The following is a 20633-nucleotide window of genomic DNA, read 5'->3' on the forward strand; positions in this document are numbered from 1 at the left end:
CATTTTCTGTTAGGATGGAGCAGTGATCTATCTGTTCCTTTTTGCACAGAATTTCAAAAGAAAATATTTCATACAATATTTATTTGATTATAAAAAGAAAAAAGTTGATTGAAATTCATCTTTCAAACATTGCAGTAGAATTTTCTGTTTATAGGGAAATACCTTTTAAAATATATGTAGTTAGCATAAATTAATGTTTAAATATTATGAATTGTTTAACTTCTAGATAGTAGTGCGATGTTTAGGGGTATGAGCTTTGATTTAGTGGCTTTCCATTCCACTCCTGGTCTTGGTAACTTTGTGAGATATTGAGGGGCTAAAGCTATTGATTCAGTCATTTCACAACTTCAGTCAGTCTCTTCCACAGACCTGGCAATAATACAGTGAAATTAAAAAGAATAATGAATAAACTTAGTCATATGCAACTAAATTCAAGGAATTGTATTACCATGCTTGCACTATAATAGTGAAAAAAAAACCCAATATTTTCTTGGCAGCATTACCTTTTTAGGGTGCCAACCTGGAAATTTAAGATTTAATTAAAGCCTTATTCTGAGTCCCTCATGATTCCTCTCTATAATATTTTCAATACACAATACACTTGAGAACTTCGGCTTTAGAATTTATTCCATTTTAGTTCTTAGATAATGCTGATAACTGCTTGATGGAAAACTGAGATTTTTTTTTACTGGGCATTCTTGAGTTTTCTTTATTTGGATGTCACAACTCCTACAATATGTAACGATGTGTCCAATGTACCATGTAGTCATAGTTGATGAGGTAACTTTCAGTTATTGTGAGGTAAGATTGCAGATAAGATGCTTAGCTTGGATTACTGTTACTTAGCTTATATTTTCTGTTTGTACTACTCCTACCACTAGCTGAAAGAGGAAGCTTGAAAAAGCTTAATGCCGTTTTGAGAAAAGAATAGTCCCAACCACAGAGAGTGAGGCAATGTTGCTAAGAAAATGCTGTGCCTCGATTCTGAGAATTGTGAGGATTATCAACTAATCTTCTATTCTTGAGTAAGATACATGGCAAGGAGCAATCTCTTTAAGGTGTTACATTATTGTATGAGATTAAAATAGAAGCAGATAGTCATTTTCTTCCCAGGGCTGCTATGGGTAGAGAGGTTTCTTGGCTGCTGACCTCTATTGAAAGAAAGATAGTGGGATCCTGCTCATTCTTAATTCATGAAAGAAAAGATGGCTGGTCTACTTCAAAAAAAAAAAAAAAAGACTGTTCAGAACAATCTGAGTGGAGCTGAAGTGAAAATGAAATGAAGTTGGCAGTCAAGGATGTCTGAAAATCCAGAATGCTTTTTGGTGCATTTCTAGCATATGCAGTTAAAGCAGGGGTATCAAACTTGATTTCATGGAGGGCCGCATCAGGGTTGTGTTAGACCTGGCGGGGGGGGGGGGCAGGGTGTATGTGATCAGGGTGGGCATGGCCAGCTCAACCTCACTCATGTCAGGGGCGCCTGTGGTGACTCAAGTGCTCTGCCAGCGAAAACCAGGATCCCAAGCTCCGTTTTCGGCTGCGACTGCCTCCTGCAACTTTCTGACAGCAAAAACGGAGCTTGGGAGAACCGTCCATAGCTCGCCTGAGCTCTGTTTTCAGCTGCAACCACCTCCTGCAACCCTCTGCCAATGAAAACAGAGCTTGGGAAGGCTGCAGTCTGGTTCTTTGCTGTTTCCAGGGCAGCCCCGTGGACCAGATCTAAGCATCTTGCAGGCCAGATCCGGCCCCCGGGCCTTGAATTTTGAAACCCCTGAGTTAAAGTATATTAAAAAAAATTAGGCAATCCAGTTCAAATTCTATGTTTAAATTAATCCCTAATGAATGGAAGTTGACACAACATTGCACAAAGTTAAGTATCACATTTTCCTGAAAAATCTGAATGCGCAGTTACTGTTTATGTGCAGTTGTGGACAGATTGAGAGTAAGAACAGTGCACGTGTCAAGGGCAGAAGTTTGGGAACCCTTCAGAAGGTTGTGCTGTTTTACTGCATGTTTGAGACTTCTCTGAATACCTTCAGTAATATTCAAATGTTGAGGACTGTGAAAGCCATTCCCAAATATTTACCTTTATTCAAGATTGATTTGGAGGTATCAATCCATCAAATCTTTATATGGGTCATAGATTAGCACAAGATATTTTAATAATAACATTGAATCTTATGAAAGATAAAAATAGCACAAAGCTAGTGTTGATATCACAATACTGAACTATATTAAAATCTCTCTACAAAATTCTTAATACCAAGTCACCAACTTAATACCAACTTAAAACAGACAGAAGGGCTCTGAAGGCCACAAACATATATTTGTCTATGGAGATTCTCAGTTATCCGGTTATGGTTGTTCCAAAGATGCCCTTTAAAAAGGCAACTGGACTTCCTAGACTAGAATAATGTAAAATTTTTGCATACAAGTATGTGCATCCATGTATTTATTTTTTGAATAGTGTGTACCTCTAAAAAGAAAAAGCTCAAGAATAGTTTATAATACTTGAAACATGTTTTGAATTTAAACCACGAGACATTATATAATCCAAAATAAATGCTAAAAGAATTGTTTTAATTGTTTTAGGTTACTTATGTACTTCAGGATTGGTGGCTTTCTTACTGGTGAGTGATTGTTTCTATATAAATCATGTAAATGATCACTTTTAAGAATGCGGCAAGGACTTTTGATCCCTATTCTTTTTAAAAACAGGACAAAAATACTATTATTCTTTGGGAATCCATATAGCAGTTCTTCATATTAGTTCATAGTATTTTTGGGAAGCATAGTTTGAATTTATGAAAAAATGCAGTCACCCTTTCGCTTTACACAACACCAAAACCATTATTTCATTTTTATTTTGTGCATTGTGTTTTTACCACCTTCCATTAAAAATATTCCAAAATTCTCTCTCTCTTGAAAATCTAAAAATGTGCAGCTGATTAGTATAAAATAAAAGAAAGCATTGTACAAAATAACAATTAGGAGAGCCAGAATTCCCCCTCTTGGATGAATTCTGTGAGATCATTCAGATAAACCATGATTTTTCACAGCATTTAATGACTGCATGAGACTTCTAGCAGAGCAATCAGTATCTGTATCAACAAGTTTTGTCTGATAATAAAAAGCCACTTTGTAGTTTTGTATTTATTCCATTTACTGTAAAATAAAGCAGAGACTACTCTTTTACTAGCTATGATTTTCCTAGTGGGTAATTTACACTTTTGAAAACCTTACTTCTTCAATTTCAATAGATATATCTTCTTATTCTTAATAAAATGAGAGAGGGTTTAATGGAAGACAATTTTAAACTCTGGATTTAAAAATGTATATACAATAGACACATTTTTGAAATAATGTATGAAATAAAGTACACATTCAAAGTTAAAAAATACATTTGAAACATCAAAACAAAGCATACAGAATATGTAGGAGAAAATTCAGTTAATGAAATTGTTGGTGACAAATGCAACACTGTACTGGTATAAAATCTTTAAAGATTTTTGTATTTCCTTACTTGTCCCAGCTTCTGCCAACCTAGAAATTCGAAAGCATGTAAAAATGCAAGTAGAAAAAAAAGGGGCCACTTTGGTGGGAAGGTAACAGTGTTCCGTGCACCTTCAGCGTTTAGTCATGCTGGTCACATGACCTCGGAGATGTCTTCGGCGTTGTAACGGAGATGAGCACAGCCTCCTAGAGCTGGAAACGACTAGCATGTATGTGCGAGGGGAACCTTTACCTTTACCCTTAACATGCATATTTTAACAATTGGATTACATTTACCATAATTTCTTTTTGACTATATGTTATTGATTCAATTAAATGAATTTACTGTGTGTGAATTATGCAGTTTATAAAATATTACATTCACAAATTTTGTTCATAGAGGCCATGTATTCTAATCCATCATGGGGTGTTCCAACTTTAAAACAGTCCAAGTAAAGAAGAGCCTTGGCATTTGTTTGAAAAACTTAAATCCCAGATTTGGATAGAATTAAGTATTTTATCATTTTAAACTCTAAATGATACTTTACTGTTTTTTAAAGAAAACATCAGTGGTGGTAATTATATTTCTATGCTCTATGCTACCATACATTGTTATTTGTTGAAAGATAATGCAAATGTTTTTATTAAATTACAACATAATTTGGAACAAACTGTTGAGATAATTCCCCGTTAGGAGAATGAGTGCATACAGGGAGACGTAGTGAGAGTAGTGAAAAATAATACGCAAACAGCACACAGTAAATGTAGGTTTTTACTTCTCATAAACATTTAAGCAAAGTCTAAGATAAGCAGTTCAAGTCATTCACAGGTAAAGCAGTCAGTGTCCAGTTCAGGGATAATCCAAATATCAAAGTCCAGTATCAAAAACAGTTCAGTAACAGACTTACATCAACGATCAGTAACAGTCATTAGGAGGAACGGCAACTCTCTCCAACAGAAAGGAACAGAGATACTGAGACTAAACAACCCAGGTTTCTGGCTCCATCTTATGGCCATTTGAGAAACCACACCCAATTACAGTTTTAGGATTCTCTTAAAGACATAGTATTAAAATGTCTATCCTAGTTTATATATTTCCAACCCAAATAACTGTTAGGTGACTTACATTCCTAACACAAACTCTGATTTTTACTATTAACTTCCAAGGCAAAACTAAATGTTATGAAATACATAACATTGCCAAAGCAGGTGATATTTCACATCGATGTTCCTCTTTCTTATTTAACATACAATAGCAGAAGTCCACATATGGTTTATTATTTCAGAAATTACAGAGTACAGTTGAAGAACGACTGTTGTTTCATGCATTGCAAAGTGAGCTGTTTCAACTTTTCTGAAACCTAGAGAGAGACCTGAGATTTATTCCAAGCAACGTGTTCTCATGTGCTTGAAAACTTGTTTGAAATATCCTCTTTCCATGTGTCCACAGGGCCAACCAACAAGTCATGCTAAATGTCACTAGAATGGAATATGGTGGACAAAATATCACAAAACATCTGGATCTTCCCTGGTATTTAGGAATATACGCAGGTAAAAATCTTTAAAATGTCACTATAGTTTGCAAAAATCTATGCCATGATCCTAAAATATGAAATTTTCCTATAATTTTTAAATGTTACTAGACAACCTGTGTCTCATTAGGTCATTTTCTAGCAATATTTCCTTATCATGTAAGTGTGCTGGTACATCCCCACATATTCTTTGCAACTCCACAACTTCTATGCATCCTCTCTCACCTATGTGGCATCTCTCATGCACCCTGTGCATACTCCCTGATCTGCACACTGCTTCTTGCATCCTCCATTTTGTGTGGTGCTGACAGGAATAGTATGCAGGAATGTAGTGCAGATCAGGAAGGTTGTCAGGCCCGGGTGTGCAAGTGTGGGTTGCGGGAATTGGGAAGTTACACGAGTATATGGAGGAGCTGCCTTGAATGTTGGGTGTGTGGCGATGTGGTGTTGGTCAGGAAGGGTGTGCGGAGCACCCAAGAGAGGCTGGAGAACATCAGGGTAGAGGGGGCTTGCAAACTTTTCCTACCAACTTCCCCATTGCTGATGCTCCCCATAAGCAAAGACTTTGATTGTGAGAACTTGGCCGGGAGCATTGGCAATCAACAATCAAGTTTACATTTCCTGCCGGCTTCCCCATTGACTTGTGGGAAGCTATCAGGGAACATAAATGATGATCACGTGGCTCTGACTGTATCTGTGCTGAAGCAGTGGCAACACAATAACACTGAAATTTATTTATTTTATTCATTTATTAGAATTTGTCAAACAAAAACAAGAACAAGAATAAAAAAATACAATGACAGGGACAATAAGCACGTTGGTGCACTTATGTATGCCCCCTGTACCAACCACTTAAGCGTGATGTAAGGTCCACGGAAGTCAATTTGTGACTGAAACTGTGAAAATTTGTAGTTGAAACAACTGAATCAGGTAGAGCATTCTAGACTTTGACAACTCCATTACAGAAATCATGTTTTTTACAGTCAAGTTTAGAACAATTTGCAATGAGTTTAAAGCTGTTGTTAGCGCATGTATTATTGTGATTAAAACAAAAATAGTCATTACAGGCAAAACATTACTACATTTAATTTTGTATGCAATATCTAGGTCTGACCTCAAGCAATGCAATTCTAAGCTATCTAAACTGAGAATTTCAAGCCTGGAATATACTACCTGACTCTATGATTTCTTCCCCAAACCCCCAAAACTTTAACCTTAGATTGTCTATTGTTGACCTCACCTCATTCCTAAGAGGTCTTTAAAGGGTCCAACATGCCTACTGACCCTGTCCTAATGTTCCCATTTATTCATATCCATTTCATGTATTAATAATCATGTTTATATTTATATCTGTTATCTGATACATGCTTGACAAATAAATAAAATAAAATAAATAAATAGGGAATTCTACTGTGTACAGAAGCATGCAAGACTTTTTTTTGTCATACTTCTAAACCTGCTCAATTGTACTGATGTCAGATTGCAAACAGTTGGACAATACTCTAAGATTGGTCTAGCATAATTTGTTAAGTTCTAATTAGCAATATGTTTCCAGAAAAAAAACTGCACAAAATTAAATTTACAACACAATGACTTTTTTTTTAGCAGCGCTGTTACAGTGAACTTTGGAGCATAGATCGTCAGAGAAAAGAACACCAGGTTCTTGACAAAGTGAGGGTCATCAGCTAGTTCAATGCCATCTAGCTTATACTTGACATTCTGATTACATTTACCAATATGTAAGACAGAGCATTTATTAATCAAAATTTGAAGTTGCCAGATAGATGATCATTCAGACACATAGTCAAGTTCACTTTGCAAAATAGCCACATTTTGCCCAAATTTTACTCCCATGAGTATAATGGCTCCTGGAATTCTGTAAGGTGCCTTGGTTCAAAAATGGCTACCCTGTGATGTACCATTTGAAGTTTAAAAAGAGACTGAAGGGTTTCAGTAGTATTTAGGAAATTTGAAATTGGTCCTCCTTTGACTATGATTGATTCATTTTTGCTTTTAGAAGCTCCAACCCTTAAAAGCTGGATATATTTTCTTTCCATATTATAAGGACTTAAGAAATCCATTTCTTAATTTCATATTCAAATATTCTTGGCCTTCTCCTGCTGCTAATTCTTAACTGCCCTAAACATGGTACACTAAATCCACCTAATGACCAGCAGGATCTGTGTGTCTGTCACTAGCCTATGGTTAATGCATAAAATAGTATTCAGCCATTTAAATGCAAAGTAAAATTTCCAGAACACTGACTTTAAAAATGTTTGCCTTCAGGCAATTTTTTTATTTAAATAGAGATATAGTTTGTAAAACCCAATCGAGGTTTAAGAAGTTATTGTTAAAATATGTGTTATCTTATTCTTCTCTGTGTTTTGAAGTTTATATGTTGATTAATCAGTGTCTATAATAAAGATTATCTGTCTATAGCAATAGCAACAATAGTACTTAGACTTATATATTGCTTCCCAGTGCTTTATAGCCCTCTCTAAGTGGTTTACAGAGTCAGCATATTGCCCCTAACAATCTGGGTCTTCATTTTACCCACCTCGGAAGGATGGAAAGCTGACTCAACTTTGATCCTGGTGAGATTTGAACTGCCAAATTGCAGGCAGCCAGCAGTCAGCAGAAATAGCCTGCAGTACTGCACTCTAACCACTGCACCACCATGGATCATCTAGCCTTTCATTGGACTCTTAAGGAATCACTGTGTATGCCAGGGATAAGCATTCTGCAGAATACAGATGGCCCTGTAGTCATTTTGTAACTGAGCAACCCTGTTGAAATCTGGGGCAAATCGACCATTTTTAGCTGAACGTTTTTTTTCCTAAAACAAGACATTTATTGCATGAAATTGTATTTTAATAGACTCATTTAACTTCTTTACAACTCCATCCCCAAAGTGTGCCCCATAGCACACAGATCCACCTACTCAGAATCTCACTGGCCTTGTTATCTCGCCACATGCAAAAAAGAGAAAAATAAAATGAAAGGACAGCCCTACAGAAAGATTGTTCACCCTATTCTACTACAGGACTGTGATCAGTTCTCATAGAATAATAATATTAGTAATTATTATAATATTCAGTGCACACGAAGCCCAATATTAGCTAAAGAATTGGCTGCTGTGAATTCACATTGTTGTGTATATAATGATAATTTATTAAATTATATGCTGCCGAATTCCCAGTGATTTGGGGCAGCTTACAATTGTTAAAATACTTAAATTATTAAAACATTTAAAAACATTCAAAAAATATTTAAAAACAAAGAAAAACAAAGAATATACAAGCCTGAATTGTTTGGCTGGATCCTTTGTTAATTGGCTGTCAGTGAAATGTAGGTCCATGAATGCACCTCTGTTACTTATTTTATGTATGCTTGCCAACAAACGGATAAATAGCAGCTCTGGGGCAGAGGACTTTCTTTCGGGAAAAGTATAAGGAAGAGTTTCCCAGACTTACTGCCAGACGAGCTGGGCACTACATGCATCCAATAAATAAATAAATAAATAAATGAACGAACAAATGAATGAATGAATGAAAAAAAAAATTACTTTAATGATGAACTTAAGTCAGATCATGGGCTTTATACAAAAAGCTATATGCACTACTTGTTTTGTCAACATGTACCTCAGTTACCTAAACTAGAGGCAAATAACTTGTAAGAAATTTGGGCAGAATTGCTTATTTTCTTGTTCCAGAAGGTTTGTTAAATTAACACTTAACGGTTAACAGTATTTGATGTTAAACAAATTAATGTCAAACTATTATCATTGTGTCACATTTTTTTAAAAAAAATTGTTTGTCAATAGATTCTTGAAGTTGATAGATTACATTATGTAATGCTGCTCTTAATTTAAATACAGGTCTCACTGTGGCTACGATACTTTTCAGTATACTGAGGAGCCTACTTATGTTTCACATTTTGGTTAATGCAGCTCGGACTTTACATAACAAAATGTTTCAGTCGGTTTTGAGAACTCCAGTGCTGTTCTTTGACAGAAACCCTATTGGTAAGTTTCTATCACTTTTACAATAATGGAATACTGCTGACTATTCTAGGGATGGGCAAGAAGAAGTAAATGATATGTGATTCAAGAAAGTCATCACACCATTTGAATGATGACATTAATTGCATGTATATTATCCATTTGACATCAATGTTGGTAGGTTGTAGATGTCACTTTTGATGTATAGCAATAGTACTTAGACTTACATTCTGCTTCACAGTGCTTTACAGCCCTCTCTAAGTGGTGTACAGAGTCAGCATATTTCTCCTAACAATCCTGGGTCCTCATTTTACCAACCTCAGAAGGATGGAAGGCTGAGTCAAGCCTGAGCCAGTGAGAATCAAACTGCTGGCTGTTGGCAGTCAGCAGAATTAGCCTGCAATACTGTATTCTAATGACTACTCCACCACAGCTCTTGTATGAATGATGAAAATATTTTTTTCCCCTTTATGCCACTTTTCAGCTAAGTGATATCTGCAGAATGTTCACATTTCTAATGTCTACTTAGTGTAGCTGGCAATTTTTTGCAGTGATGTCTTCTTCAGTTGACATCATGGCATAGGCTTAAAGGTTCACTGATTGAGAAAGTGCAGAATACTAGAATAACTTTATTGTCATTTTCAATGTACAATAATCGGCATACACTAAAATGATGTATTTTGTTGCATACAGCTCACTACCTCCAGTATACACTACATAAACACATCAAAATAAATAAATATATAAATAAATACAAAATTATGCATATACACACATATATTAGATGACACAGAGAAAACATATTTTCACCCTCTAGTTTATGGTTCAACTTGCAATAACTTAGCTTACTAAACTCTGCTTGTTTTCTTACTGCCAAAAAGGATAAGATGTTCAGTTTACTTTATTCGTAATATCATCATCATAATTTAGTCACTGTCTTTCCACTGCAGGATAAAGGCCACTTCTGCATGTTTCCAACCAATACGGTCTTGAGCTTTTCTTTACCGGTTGGGCTTTCAATACTTGCTGATGTCGTCGATCCATCTTGCTTTAGATCAGTTTCGTGGATGCTTTTTATCAAGTGGGATCCATTCTAGGATGCCTTGGTCCACCTGCCATCAGTTCTTCTTGCTATGCAACCAGCCCATTTCCATTTCAATTCTTTTACTCTTTTGATAGCACTGTATACTTTAGTTTGTTCTCTAATCCAGTGGTCCCCAACCTTTTTTGTACCAGGGACCAGTTTCACACAGGAACACTTTTTCAAGGACCGGTTAGGGTTTTTTATTTATTTATTTATTTATTTATTTTTAAATTATTTATTTATTTATATTTTTTATTTTATTTACTATTACACTATCAACTCACCAAAATTAACCAATGTTGGAGGATTACTAAAAATGTGTATAAATGCAAGACTCCCTCAGGCCGCCGACTGGCGCTGCTGAGGGCAGACTTCGAAACAAGATGGCGCCCAAGCAAAGTAGGTGGCCCAGTCCAAAATGATCCACGGACCGGTACCGGTCCGGGGACCGGCGGTTGGGGACCCCTGCTCTAATCCACGTGCAGGTCTTTCTGTCTTGTCTTGTGATGCTGAGCGTGTATCTTTCCATGGCTCTTTGTGCCACTTGTAGATTTTGTATCGATTGTGAGTTTAGTGTCCATGTTTTACCTGCATGTTAGAGCAGGTAGCACACACTGATCAACAACTTTTCTCTTCAGGCATAGAGGGAGGTTGTGCTTAGCTTCCTGAGCACCTACTACATTTAACATCCTCTTCAATTTTCTTTTTTGTATCACTTTCCATTGAGATCCATTGACCAAGGTATATGTAGTGGTCTACTATGTCTAGTTCTTCTCCAGATATATATTTTTTTCTTTCTGTGATGAATTTATTAATTATAACTTGGCCCTTTTTCGGGTTTATTTTTAAGCCAAATGGTTGTCCTGCTTTGTACAGCTCTTGTATGTGTCTTTGTAACTCTTTTGGGTCCTGTGAGAAGAGAACAACATAATCTGAAAAACTTAAGTTGTATAAATAGGCATCTTGATTTTTATTCCATCTTTTGTCCAGTCTAGTTTGCGAAATGCTTCTTCAAGGCAGGCTGAGGAAAGCTGATACTGTATCATCTTGTCATACATGCTGTTCTATGTTAATTTCTGTTTTAAGACAATAAAGGCACATTGTCGCTATATATTGCTTGTAAATTTATGTAAGCAATATAGTAGATTATAAATTCTTCTTTGCGTAACTCTGTGGGTATTATTCAGAATCTTTTCTTTCCTAACCTGGTACTTACCAGAAGTTTTGGGTTTCAATTCCCCTCATCTAAAATCAGAATGATCAAAGGCCTCATGAGGATTATGAGCATTAAAATCCAGTGCACCTTCTCAGGAATAGTTACTGCCCACTTTATAACCCATATGCACACACATATACATACGTACACATATATACCAACATGTATGTATGTATGTATGTATATATATATTCTTAATTTTTCGCGGGTACTTACATGTATGTTATTCAGCTTTGTTCGAGTATTTTCCCATGTCATTGTAGTTGTGTTTTTAAAGTTGTAGCAACGTTTCGGCAGAATCTCATCTGCCATCATCAGGCTTCTGTATTGTGTTCGTCTGTGAACACAACAGACAAACACAATACAGACAAACACAACGCAGAAGCCTGATGATAGCAGATGAGATTCTGCCGAAACGTTGCTACAACTTTAAAAGCACAACTACAATGACGTGGAAAAATACCCGAACAAAGCTGAATACCATACACACACACACACACACAAGTATATACATACAGTGTGTGCACATATAGTTTTAGCTGTTTTGTGGATATAATATTTGACATTATTTTATTAGGTCTGTCAACCAAAACAGTAAATGAAAAATGAATTGGTTTGATTTACTGACTACTGTAATGTAAAAGAAAATGGCAGAAAAAAGTATGCATTTAAGTTCTATACTAGATTTATCTTTTTGCTGTAATTATTCTGTGGGAATTTTCTAAAAACTTATTTTCTAATAACAGAAGCCTTTAAACTGCTAGTCAGAACATTGTAATATAACAAGAGTCCTGTGATTTTAGGCCATGAATAATTTTATAAAACTCAATCATGTCTTTTCTTTAACCATCTTTGTTCCAAAGTAAAAAGAGCCATTACTTGGTTCCTTAAAGTAAAGCTGTTGTATCCCACTGAGTATTTTGGTTGTCTTATTCTTTTACTTTTTGTATATATGTGTTTGTGAGTGAATTGGCTACCTGGACAAAACCTTGCAGTTTTCTATGTAAGCTTTCAGAAGTGGTTTTCCATTGCCTTCTTCTTAGAACGGAGAGAGTCAGACTGGCCCAACATTACCCAGCTGGCTTTGTGCATAAGGTAGGTGTTGTAGTTGAGCAATGAGAGGCTAGACCAGGGCTTGGTGCAACAAGACTTTATTGGAACAATAAAGGACTGAACGTGTTAGCCCTGCCTGGAGCAGGCTTCCAGCGATCAGCGGCTGGCTGGACCCTGCAGCTGGCTTTTATAGCCGGCTGTCGAGGGAGGCCAGCCAATGAGGGGCAGCAAACGCCCCCGCAGCATGAACTGACCTGGGTGGGGACTTTGGCAAGTTCCAGGGACATAACACCCCTTCCCCCCAGATGCGAACACGCATAGTCACTTAAATAAGCGGGCGGTCTGTGCTGGCGCCCCGAGCGTCGTAACTCCAGTGAGTTACCAAGTGTCTCAGAGTCCAAGGAACCCGGTAGGGTTGGTGATGGGGTGCGGTCTCACTCTGGGGTTTGTACTGGCACCGGTGTGGTACTACTGGTTGGCGATGTTGTGGTCCCGTCTGCTGGTGCCGGTGGCGGATCCATCTGGCAGTCCCGGTCTACTGCCAACTCTCCGGGTCCGGGTGTAGGTGGTGCAGTGGCTCTGGCATGGTCCTCGATGGAAGCTTGGTGTGGCACCTGGGGGTCGACCTGAGCCCACGATCCGGCACTGGCGAGGGTACCCTGTCGTTTCCTTAGCTGATCCAGGTGCCTTCTCCAGATGCGGCCGTCTTCCAGCTGGACTCGGTACGACCGGGGACCGGTGATGGCTACTATCACTCCTGGGATCCACAGTGGGTCTCCTGTTGCTGAGAGCGTTCTGGAAAAGAAGGCAATCGGTGCCCCAGAGCTGTTGGGTAGTCTATGGCTTAATACGGCGCCAATCCCAAAAGGGGAAGCGTCCGCGGCTAGTACCAGTGGAAGGTGTGGGTCGAATTGAATGAGGACCGCGTCAGATGTGAGCAGTGATTTGACTGCGCGGAAAGCGGTGTCTTCCTCGCGTCCCCAGTGCCAAGGCGCTTTTTTATCTAAGAGCCTGTGTAGAGGCTCTGCTACTGATGCTTTGTGAGGTATAAATGATGCATAAAAGTTCAATAATCCCAAAAAGGCTTGTAGCTCGGCTTTAGAGGTTGGCGTGGGTGCCTCATGAATTGCCTTGACCTTGGACTCTAGGGGGTGGATGCCTGAGGCGTCAATCTTATAGCCCAGAAAGTCCACCTGTCTAGTGGCAATGGCACATTTTTCCTTTTTAAATTTGAGGCCATGCTGTCTGAATCTGTCTAACACTGCTCTGACTCTCTGGAAGAGTTGGGGTCTGTCCCTGGCCGAGACCAATATGTCGTCGAAGTAGGGTACTACGCCAGGGAGGCCCTGTAGTATACGCTCCATGAGGGATTGGAAAATCCCCGGGGCAACACTTACGCCAAACTGGAGACGCTTGCACCGGAAGGCACCCCTGTGGGTCACAATGGTCTGCAGTTCCGCCGTTTGGTTGTCAACGGGGAACTGCTGATACGCTTGCGACATGTCCAATTTGGCAAAAATGTTGCCAGGCTCAAAGGTATGCAGTAAATGTTGAATGACCGGGACTGGGTACGCGCTAACTTGTAGAAAGCGGTTGATTGTTGTTTTGTAATCAGAACAAATTCTCAGACTGCCATCCTTTTTGAGGGGTGTGACAATTGGCGTCTCCCATTTGGCGAAGTCTGTCGGCTCGATGACCCCCTGTTTTAATAATTTATCGAGCTCTGCGTCCAGTTTAGGCCGAATGGCGAATGGGACTCTACGCGGTTTCAGCCGGACTGGAACCGCTTGGGGGTCAACTGTAAATGAGATGGGGGTCCCCTTATAGCACCCCAACTCATTGCTGAATACGTCTGAGTAGTCAGTGAATAAGGAGTCAGTGTCAGAAGCTGAGACAGCATGGACTCCTGTTAACCCTAGGCCGAGGTAGGGGAACCAATCAAGCCCCAGAAGACTGGGAAGGTTGCCGTTAACTACCACTAGAGGCAGGTGGCCTTTAAAAGCTTTAAAATTAACGAAGAACTTGCCTTTGCCGAGCACTGGGATGTCTTTTCCCTGGTAATCCCTCAAGGAGATCTGGCACTTCTGGAGCTGGTTCCTGGATAGTCTGGGCTGGATTTTCTTGAGGGTGCTCCAAGAGATGATTGAGAGCGCTGACCCCGTGTCAACCTCCATACGACAAGGTTTACCTTCTAATAGAACGGAAAGTGTTATTTTACTAATAGAGTGACAGGTGTGGTTAGCATGGTAGCAAGTGTGACAATTGAGTACTTGCCTTTGAGGTCCAAAATGGGAAAAGGAAGGAACCTTTTGTGCTGAGTTGTGCGCGGCCTGGCAGACTCTGGCGATGTGGCCTTTTTTGTGGCACTGGTTACAGATGGCCCCCTTGAATTTGCACGTAGCTCTTGAGTGAGGTCCTCCACAGGATAGGCATAGGATGATGTGTTTGGGTGCGCTGTTGGTTTCTAGCCTGGCTCCTGCCTGTGGTTGCTTGGCATGAGTGAGGCGGTGGATGTCTGTTTGCTCGTTAGGGTCGTCTTCGTTGACTACTTCTTCTGAATGGACGGTGGCGCAGGTTTGTTTGGGAACGGGGCCTTGAATTTCAGAGGCAGACTGGATTGCCAGCTCTGCTGCCAGGGCTTCCTCGACGGCCTGGGATAGGTTGAGGTCCTTCCTGGCGAGTAGTCGCCTCTGGAGGTGAAGGTCTTTGACCCCGCAGACGAGCTGGTCGAGGAGCATGTCATCAAGATAGTTCCCGAACCCGCAGTGGAGGGCTGCAGTCCTCAAGGCGGCCATATACTGATTGACGGTTTCCTTTTCTGCTTGCTTCCTCATCCGGAAGGTGAAACGCCTCGCGATTTGTGAGGGCCTGGGGGAGTAATGGTTGGTGAGAATTTCTAGCAACTCTGGCCAGGGGATATTTTTTAACTCACGTGGAGCGACGAGTGCTGTGGCAGTATCAAAAACGATGGCTCCGCAATAGCTGAGGAAGAATGACCTTTTTCTGTGCTCCCCAGCATCAGCCAGACCGATAGCGTCGATGTAGTGGTTAAAACGATTCTTGTATGATTCCCATTTTTCTTCTTCCGGTTTGAACGGTGGGAAGGCTGGGTTGGAGTTCATGATGAGGGCTCTTGTGTGATATGCTGTTGAGAAATCTCTCTGGGACACAAATGGCACTTGTGCTCTTGTTAGTCTAGTGACTTCAGCTCTGGAGAGGCTTCATGGACCTCTCTGCTCTCTCTCTGGGCTACAATTGGCTGAGCTGCAACGACTGTTGGCAGCATTTTGAAATTCGCGCTCCTGGGGAGCGTAGGCGGTGCTGGCTTGCCGCCTCTGATAGCGCTTTGAAAATCGCGCCTGCGTGAGGGTCAGTAGCTCGGAATAACAGCACCGCGCTGTATTCCGGCTAGAAATCCAAATGACAGCCGTTTGAATTTCGCGCTCTTTTTGTGCTGAGCGGCTGCGGCTCGCAGCGCTTCACTTTCCTCTGTAGCTTGCTAACAAAGCGGCTACAGACGCTATTACTTTCGCTCTTTGCTGACCGAGCTCTCCGGCGGCGCAGCTGCGGCTCAGCGGTTATTTTAGTGATTTCAGCTGTTGCGAATTGCCTCTGGTAGCCATCCCATCCTCGTCGCCAGTGTTGTAGTTGAGCAATGAGAGGCTAGACCAGGGCTTGGTGCAACAAGACTTTATTGGAACAATAAAGGACTGAACGTGTTAGCCCTGCCTGGAGCAGGCTTCCAGCGATCAGCGGCTGGCCGGACCCTGCAGCTGGCTTTTATAGCCGGCTGTCGAGGGAGGCCAGCCAATGAGGGGCAGCAAACGCCCCCGCAGCATGAACTGACCTGGGTGGGGACTTTGGCAAGTTCCAGGGACATAACAGTAGGCCTAGAAATCACATTGTCCAAATTGCCAGAGAGGGAGCATGCTTATGACTTAAGTGGGTTTTTTTCTTAAACTGTGACATCATTTCGAATAATGTTAACCAAACTCCATTTTTCTCACTTATTTGTCTGAAAATATTACCACCTAACATTTTTTTTTAAAAAGAAAATGACCTCAAGGTGGTTGCACTGGAAAATCAAAACTTAAATGCCACTAGCAGTTTCATAGCATTAGTATAAAAAAAGACAATGTATCTCAGCTCTTGTATGCCCTAAATCTAGGTATGTATAGTATGTCTTAATTCACATATGTTTCCTTTTATTTATAATTCAATTTTAAGTCTGGTTAAAGACTGATTTCAAATTAGCACATGAAACCATGGCATGAAAGAGGCTTACAAATCTTAAGATTTCCTGAAACCGGAGTGTACATAGCAAGGATAACTCATCTGACTGCCATTGAGGGGAGATAGGCATCTCCCTAATAGCAGACAGCTCTTAATAATTTGAAATCTTTCCTCACCTTCTTTGTGGATAAGGCAACTTCCGCTTCCTTAAAAGCCTCTTTCACTGTCAAGAGTTGTCTCCTTCCTCCTTTGAGTTCTGTGACCCACAAAGAACTTGGAAGAGAAGAAAAATATTAGAGGCTTACTAAAGACCATAAAATCAAGCCAAAAAGTATTTCTGACATTAACCAAGACTATTGGTTAATGTTTCATTCATTGCACAGTGAAAGTAGTTTTTCTGGTCTTTTTGCTTTTACAAGAGTATCATGCTAGTATCTCCCTGTGTTTTCTATAGGCCAAACCTCACTGGGCATGCTGAAGCATGTTTCTGACGTGTGCTGAGTTTCCAATTACAGTGTTCTATTTAAACTCTTAGAGCATCCATCACACTCAGTATCTTAGTGGCACCCAGCATAAAGCAAATATGAACCATGTAAAAATGAGAAAATGTGACCAGGAGTGGGTAGGGGTGGGGTGAGAGATCAGGAGGCTCCTGGTAGCTCCTTTTTGGGGGTAATATATGGTATTTTATTAAAAGGTATAAGTTGTTGCGTGTGTCAGAAGAGATAAAAAGTGCTACTAGGCAGCTGCTCTCCACCCTGAATGCCTGAAAGAGAGAGATTGAGACATTTAATAGGTGAATAAATAACACATTTTTTATTGGTCACAATAATGGTAGGAAGAGCAGCATTAAGTAGATCTTTTTGATGTGCACCTTGTAACTAAGCTCCTTAGTTAGTTCTAAGGAACTAACTTCTAAGGTTACTAGCTCCTTGTAACCTTAGTTGTCTGTAGAGATTCTCAGTCATCCAGGTCATGGTTGTCCCAAAGTGTTTCAAGTGGCAACTGGACTTTCTTATTTTTTCTTTTGAAGATGTTTTGCTTCTCATCCAAGAAGCTTCTTCAGGTCTGACAGTGAGAAATGGAAGGATTTATAGTGCTTCCAGACAGCTGGTCATTTGCGTCCTTTTAAAGGGTCATTGAAGCATTAAAAGGTTTATCCGTGTCCTCAAGGTCACAGATAAATAAGAGGTTTATCTATGTCCTCCTGGTTCCTGTAGTCTGCAATATTTTTTTTCTTTCCCTCTGGAAATCTAAGTGCTTCAACGACCCGCTAAAAGGATGCAAATTATCAGCTGTCTGCAAGGAACATACATCCTTCTTTATTCCAGACCCGAAGAAGCTTCTTGGATGAGAAACGAAACATCTTCAAAAGTAAAAACAAGAAAGTCCAATTGCCTCCTGAAAAAGCACTTTTGGCACTGCCAATTGCTGGTGCAGCTAAGCAAGCTGAGTGTGCAACACCCATTCTTAATCTTGGCAAAGTGCCTCTTGCAAACTGCTGGTAAGAATTTGATTTACCAAGTTGATCTGGTCTTTGAAAAATGGCACCTTAAGAAAAGACTGTTAGAACAGCTGCATAACTTGCAACTTGAATAATTATGTCTTCTGTTCTTTTAGCACAAGAGGGCAGCCTGAGCTGCTTTATTCTATCCTCGCTTTACAATGAATGTCCTTTTAATATGTCTTGACTGTTCTTAGTGTCATGTTTTGAGGAGCGAAATGTGTGGATGTAGATAAAATTTCGAAAGCCTGACCTCCATTATTTTGAATGTAACGGGGCCCTGAAGGACTATAGACAAACTACCAATTGGTGTAAGCAATGCTGAGTTAAATAGACCAAAGAAAAAGCAACTTCATATTCATATCCAGTATCTTATAGGACTGGCAGCTATATGAATTCTTAATGGTTAGAATGAAATGTTGACAATTCTAATTTGACTTAAGACCATTGCATGGTGCATTGTTTATTTGTTCACTCTTTTCAGTGTTCATCAAACCTAAAGTTTTATTACGTAAGTCAGGTGGAATGCATTCCTTTTAGGGGCTCTGCTTGAGAACTTCCCACGGGATTAATTCAAAAAGTATCTAAAAGTGAGTGCACATCAAGAAGCAAGGCCCGTGGGCTTATTTTCTTTCTCTCAAAAAAACAAAACAAACCAAAATAAAAAAAAAAGTAGGAGCAGACCAACTGAGTTCGCTAAAAAGGAATACAGTACCAGAAGGAGGTTTGAGCTACAATTTGGCCAGATTGAATGGTGAGACCATTCACCATAATTTTTAGCAATCGTTGCTTGTTCACCCAAGTAATTCTTCTCAAATAGACAATGTGTTTAAAGAAGAAATACTGGTTGGAAGGCACGTAATTTTAAAAGCAGCTAGTATTTTTGATGGATCATATGAACAGGTTACAAAGGGTAACTTCATATTAAAATATTCCATTGGCAATATCATTCATCAGTCACATAAGCTCTTAGGGACATTGCCAAAAGATCAGTGTGATGTCTGTCCAGAAATGAATTACCAAACTGGTATCTCTTTTTTTGGGAAACTAGATGTATTTTAATATGTATTTATATCTATCTCTTAATGAAAAATGCATATCTGGAGGCTTGATGGTGTGCATATTTCTCTCATAGATCATTTAAAATAACTGATAGCTTTATTTCTACTTCATTTGACTGTGTATCTTAACTGTAGGCAGATCTTTTTACTATATATTAATGTTCATTGCCTAGCAGAAGTTTACTCCTCCCATTAATAGGAATCTAATGGAAGCGATACCTTATAAAGTTAGACTCAGTGGAACGGCTTGCCTTCAGAAGTTGTGGGTGCCCCATCACTGGAGGCTTTCAAGAAGAGACTGGGCAGCCATTTGTCTGAAATGGAATAGACTTTTCTGCTCGAGAAGGTGGTAGGGACTAGATGACCTCCGAGGTCCCTTCCTACTCTCTTCTCCCATGTTCTAATATTCTAAATGTTATTCCTGGGTGTTTTCTTGAAACAGTTAGTAGGCTGAAGTATAAGGTGTGGTAATTAAACCTGTTTGGCTGCCACATGTTTAAAGCAAAAAGAATACCTTAAATGTTTTTTTTCTTTTCATACAACAATGGTTCTGTGTACCTTAACCTTATCAGGGTGTGATACTGAATGATTTTTGTGGGAGTTGCTCTGTTACAGCTATTTGTATCATAATAGCTTTTGTTACAAGTTTAAATAGCTTTACTTACCCATGCATCTATCTGATTATAACTCTTGTGATTTTGTTAGCAATCCTTTGTAAAGCTGATTGCTCTAGGAGTTGGCTAAAGTAAGACAAATAATGCATTCAGGCTTTGTGTGTATTAACTATCTATTCATAGGGTCGGACTCTTTTTTTATGCCAAAACACTTGTTTTCCGAGATGTGAACTACAGATTGTATCAGCTACAGAGCTGTGTGCATCCGATACAAAACGACTGTGTGGAGCGGAGCATTTCCTTTCCATCTGCACCACCAACCCAACATGGGATACATCAAACCCACACACAAGAGGCTGAGACCCTTTGCTCGGTGTACCTAATTGCTTAAAACTTGGAGCCTTCCGAAGTCAGGCAAACATTCCAATCTGTGTTCTTTCTGAAAGTGTTGTCAACAACAACAGCCATGTCAGATGTTCAGCAGTGGTGGTATGCTACCGGTTTGGACCGGTTCACCTGAACCGGTAGTATAAAAAAACCCTCAGCTGAGATGAGAAAGAAGAGATTGTAGGATAGGCTCTCTTACCTGCCCTTGCACTTTTCCCTTCTTTATCCTCTCGATTGGTGCTATAGGCTTCAGCTAGTGTGGGGAAAACTCGTGCATGTGTTAGGTGCGCATGTGTGCATGCGCACGATCACCAAACTGGTAGTGGAATCGGTAGGATCCCACTGCTGATGTTCAGGAAGGAGACTGAACTATGGCTGAGCCATGATGTGGCCACACCAATTCTCCGTGCCAGAGAAAGACTAGCAGAGCAGACAGAGAACTGGGTTGACCTCATAA

General features: G+C 39.8%; 1 protein-coding gene across 3 annotated transcripts in view; it reads left to right on the forward strand.

The window, feature by feature from the left end:
- The window catches only part of ABCC4 (ATP binding cassette subfamily C member 4 (PEL blood group)), a 203934-nt gene that overhangs the window by 72483 nt on the left and 110818 nt on the right, over positions 1-20633 (forward strand). For all 3 annotated transcript variants that reach the window (XM_026708386.2, XM_087937964.1, XM_087937963.1), the window contains 3 exons: positions 2593-2630; positions 4943-5043; positions 8902-9048. In XM_026708386.2, the coding sequence (XP_026564171.1) occupies positions 2593-2630; positions 4943-5043; positions 8902-9048 (286 nt within the window). The remainder of the gene's footprint in view (positions 1-2592; positions 2631-4942; positions 5044-8901; positions 9049-20633) is intronic.

The sequence above is a fragment of the Pseudonaja textilis genome, chromosome 8, assembly GCF_049901715.1.
Source record: "Pseudonaja textilis isolate UNSWEBS1 chromosome 8, rPseTex1.2, whole genome shotgun sequence".
NCBI lineage: Eukaryota > Metazoa > Chordata > Lepidosauria > Squamata > Elapidae > Pseudonaja > Pseudonaja textilis.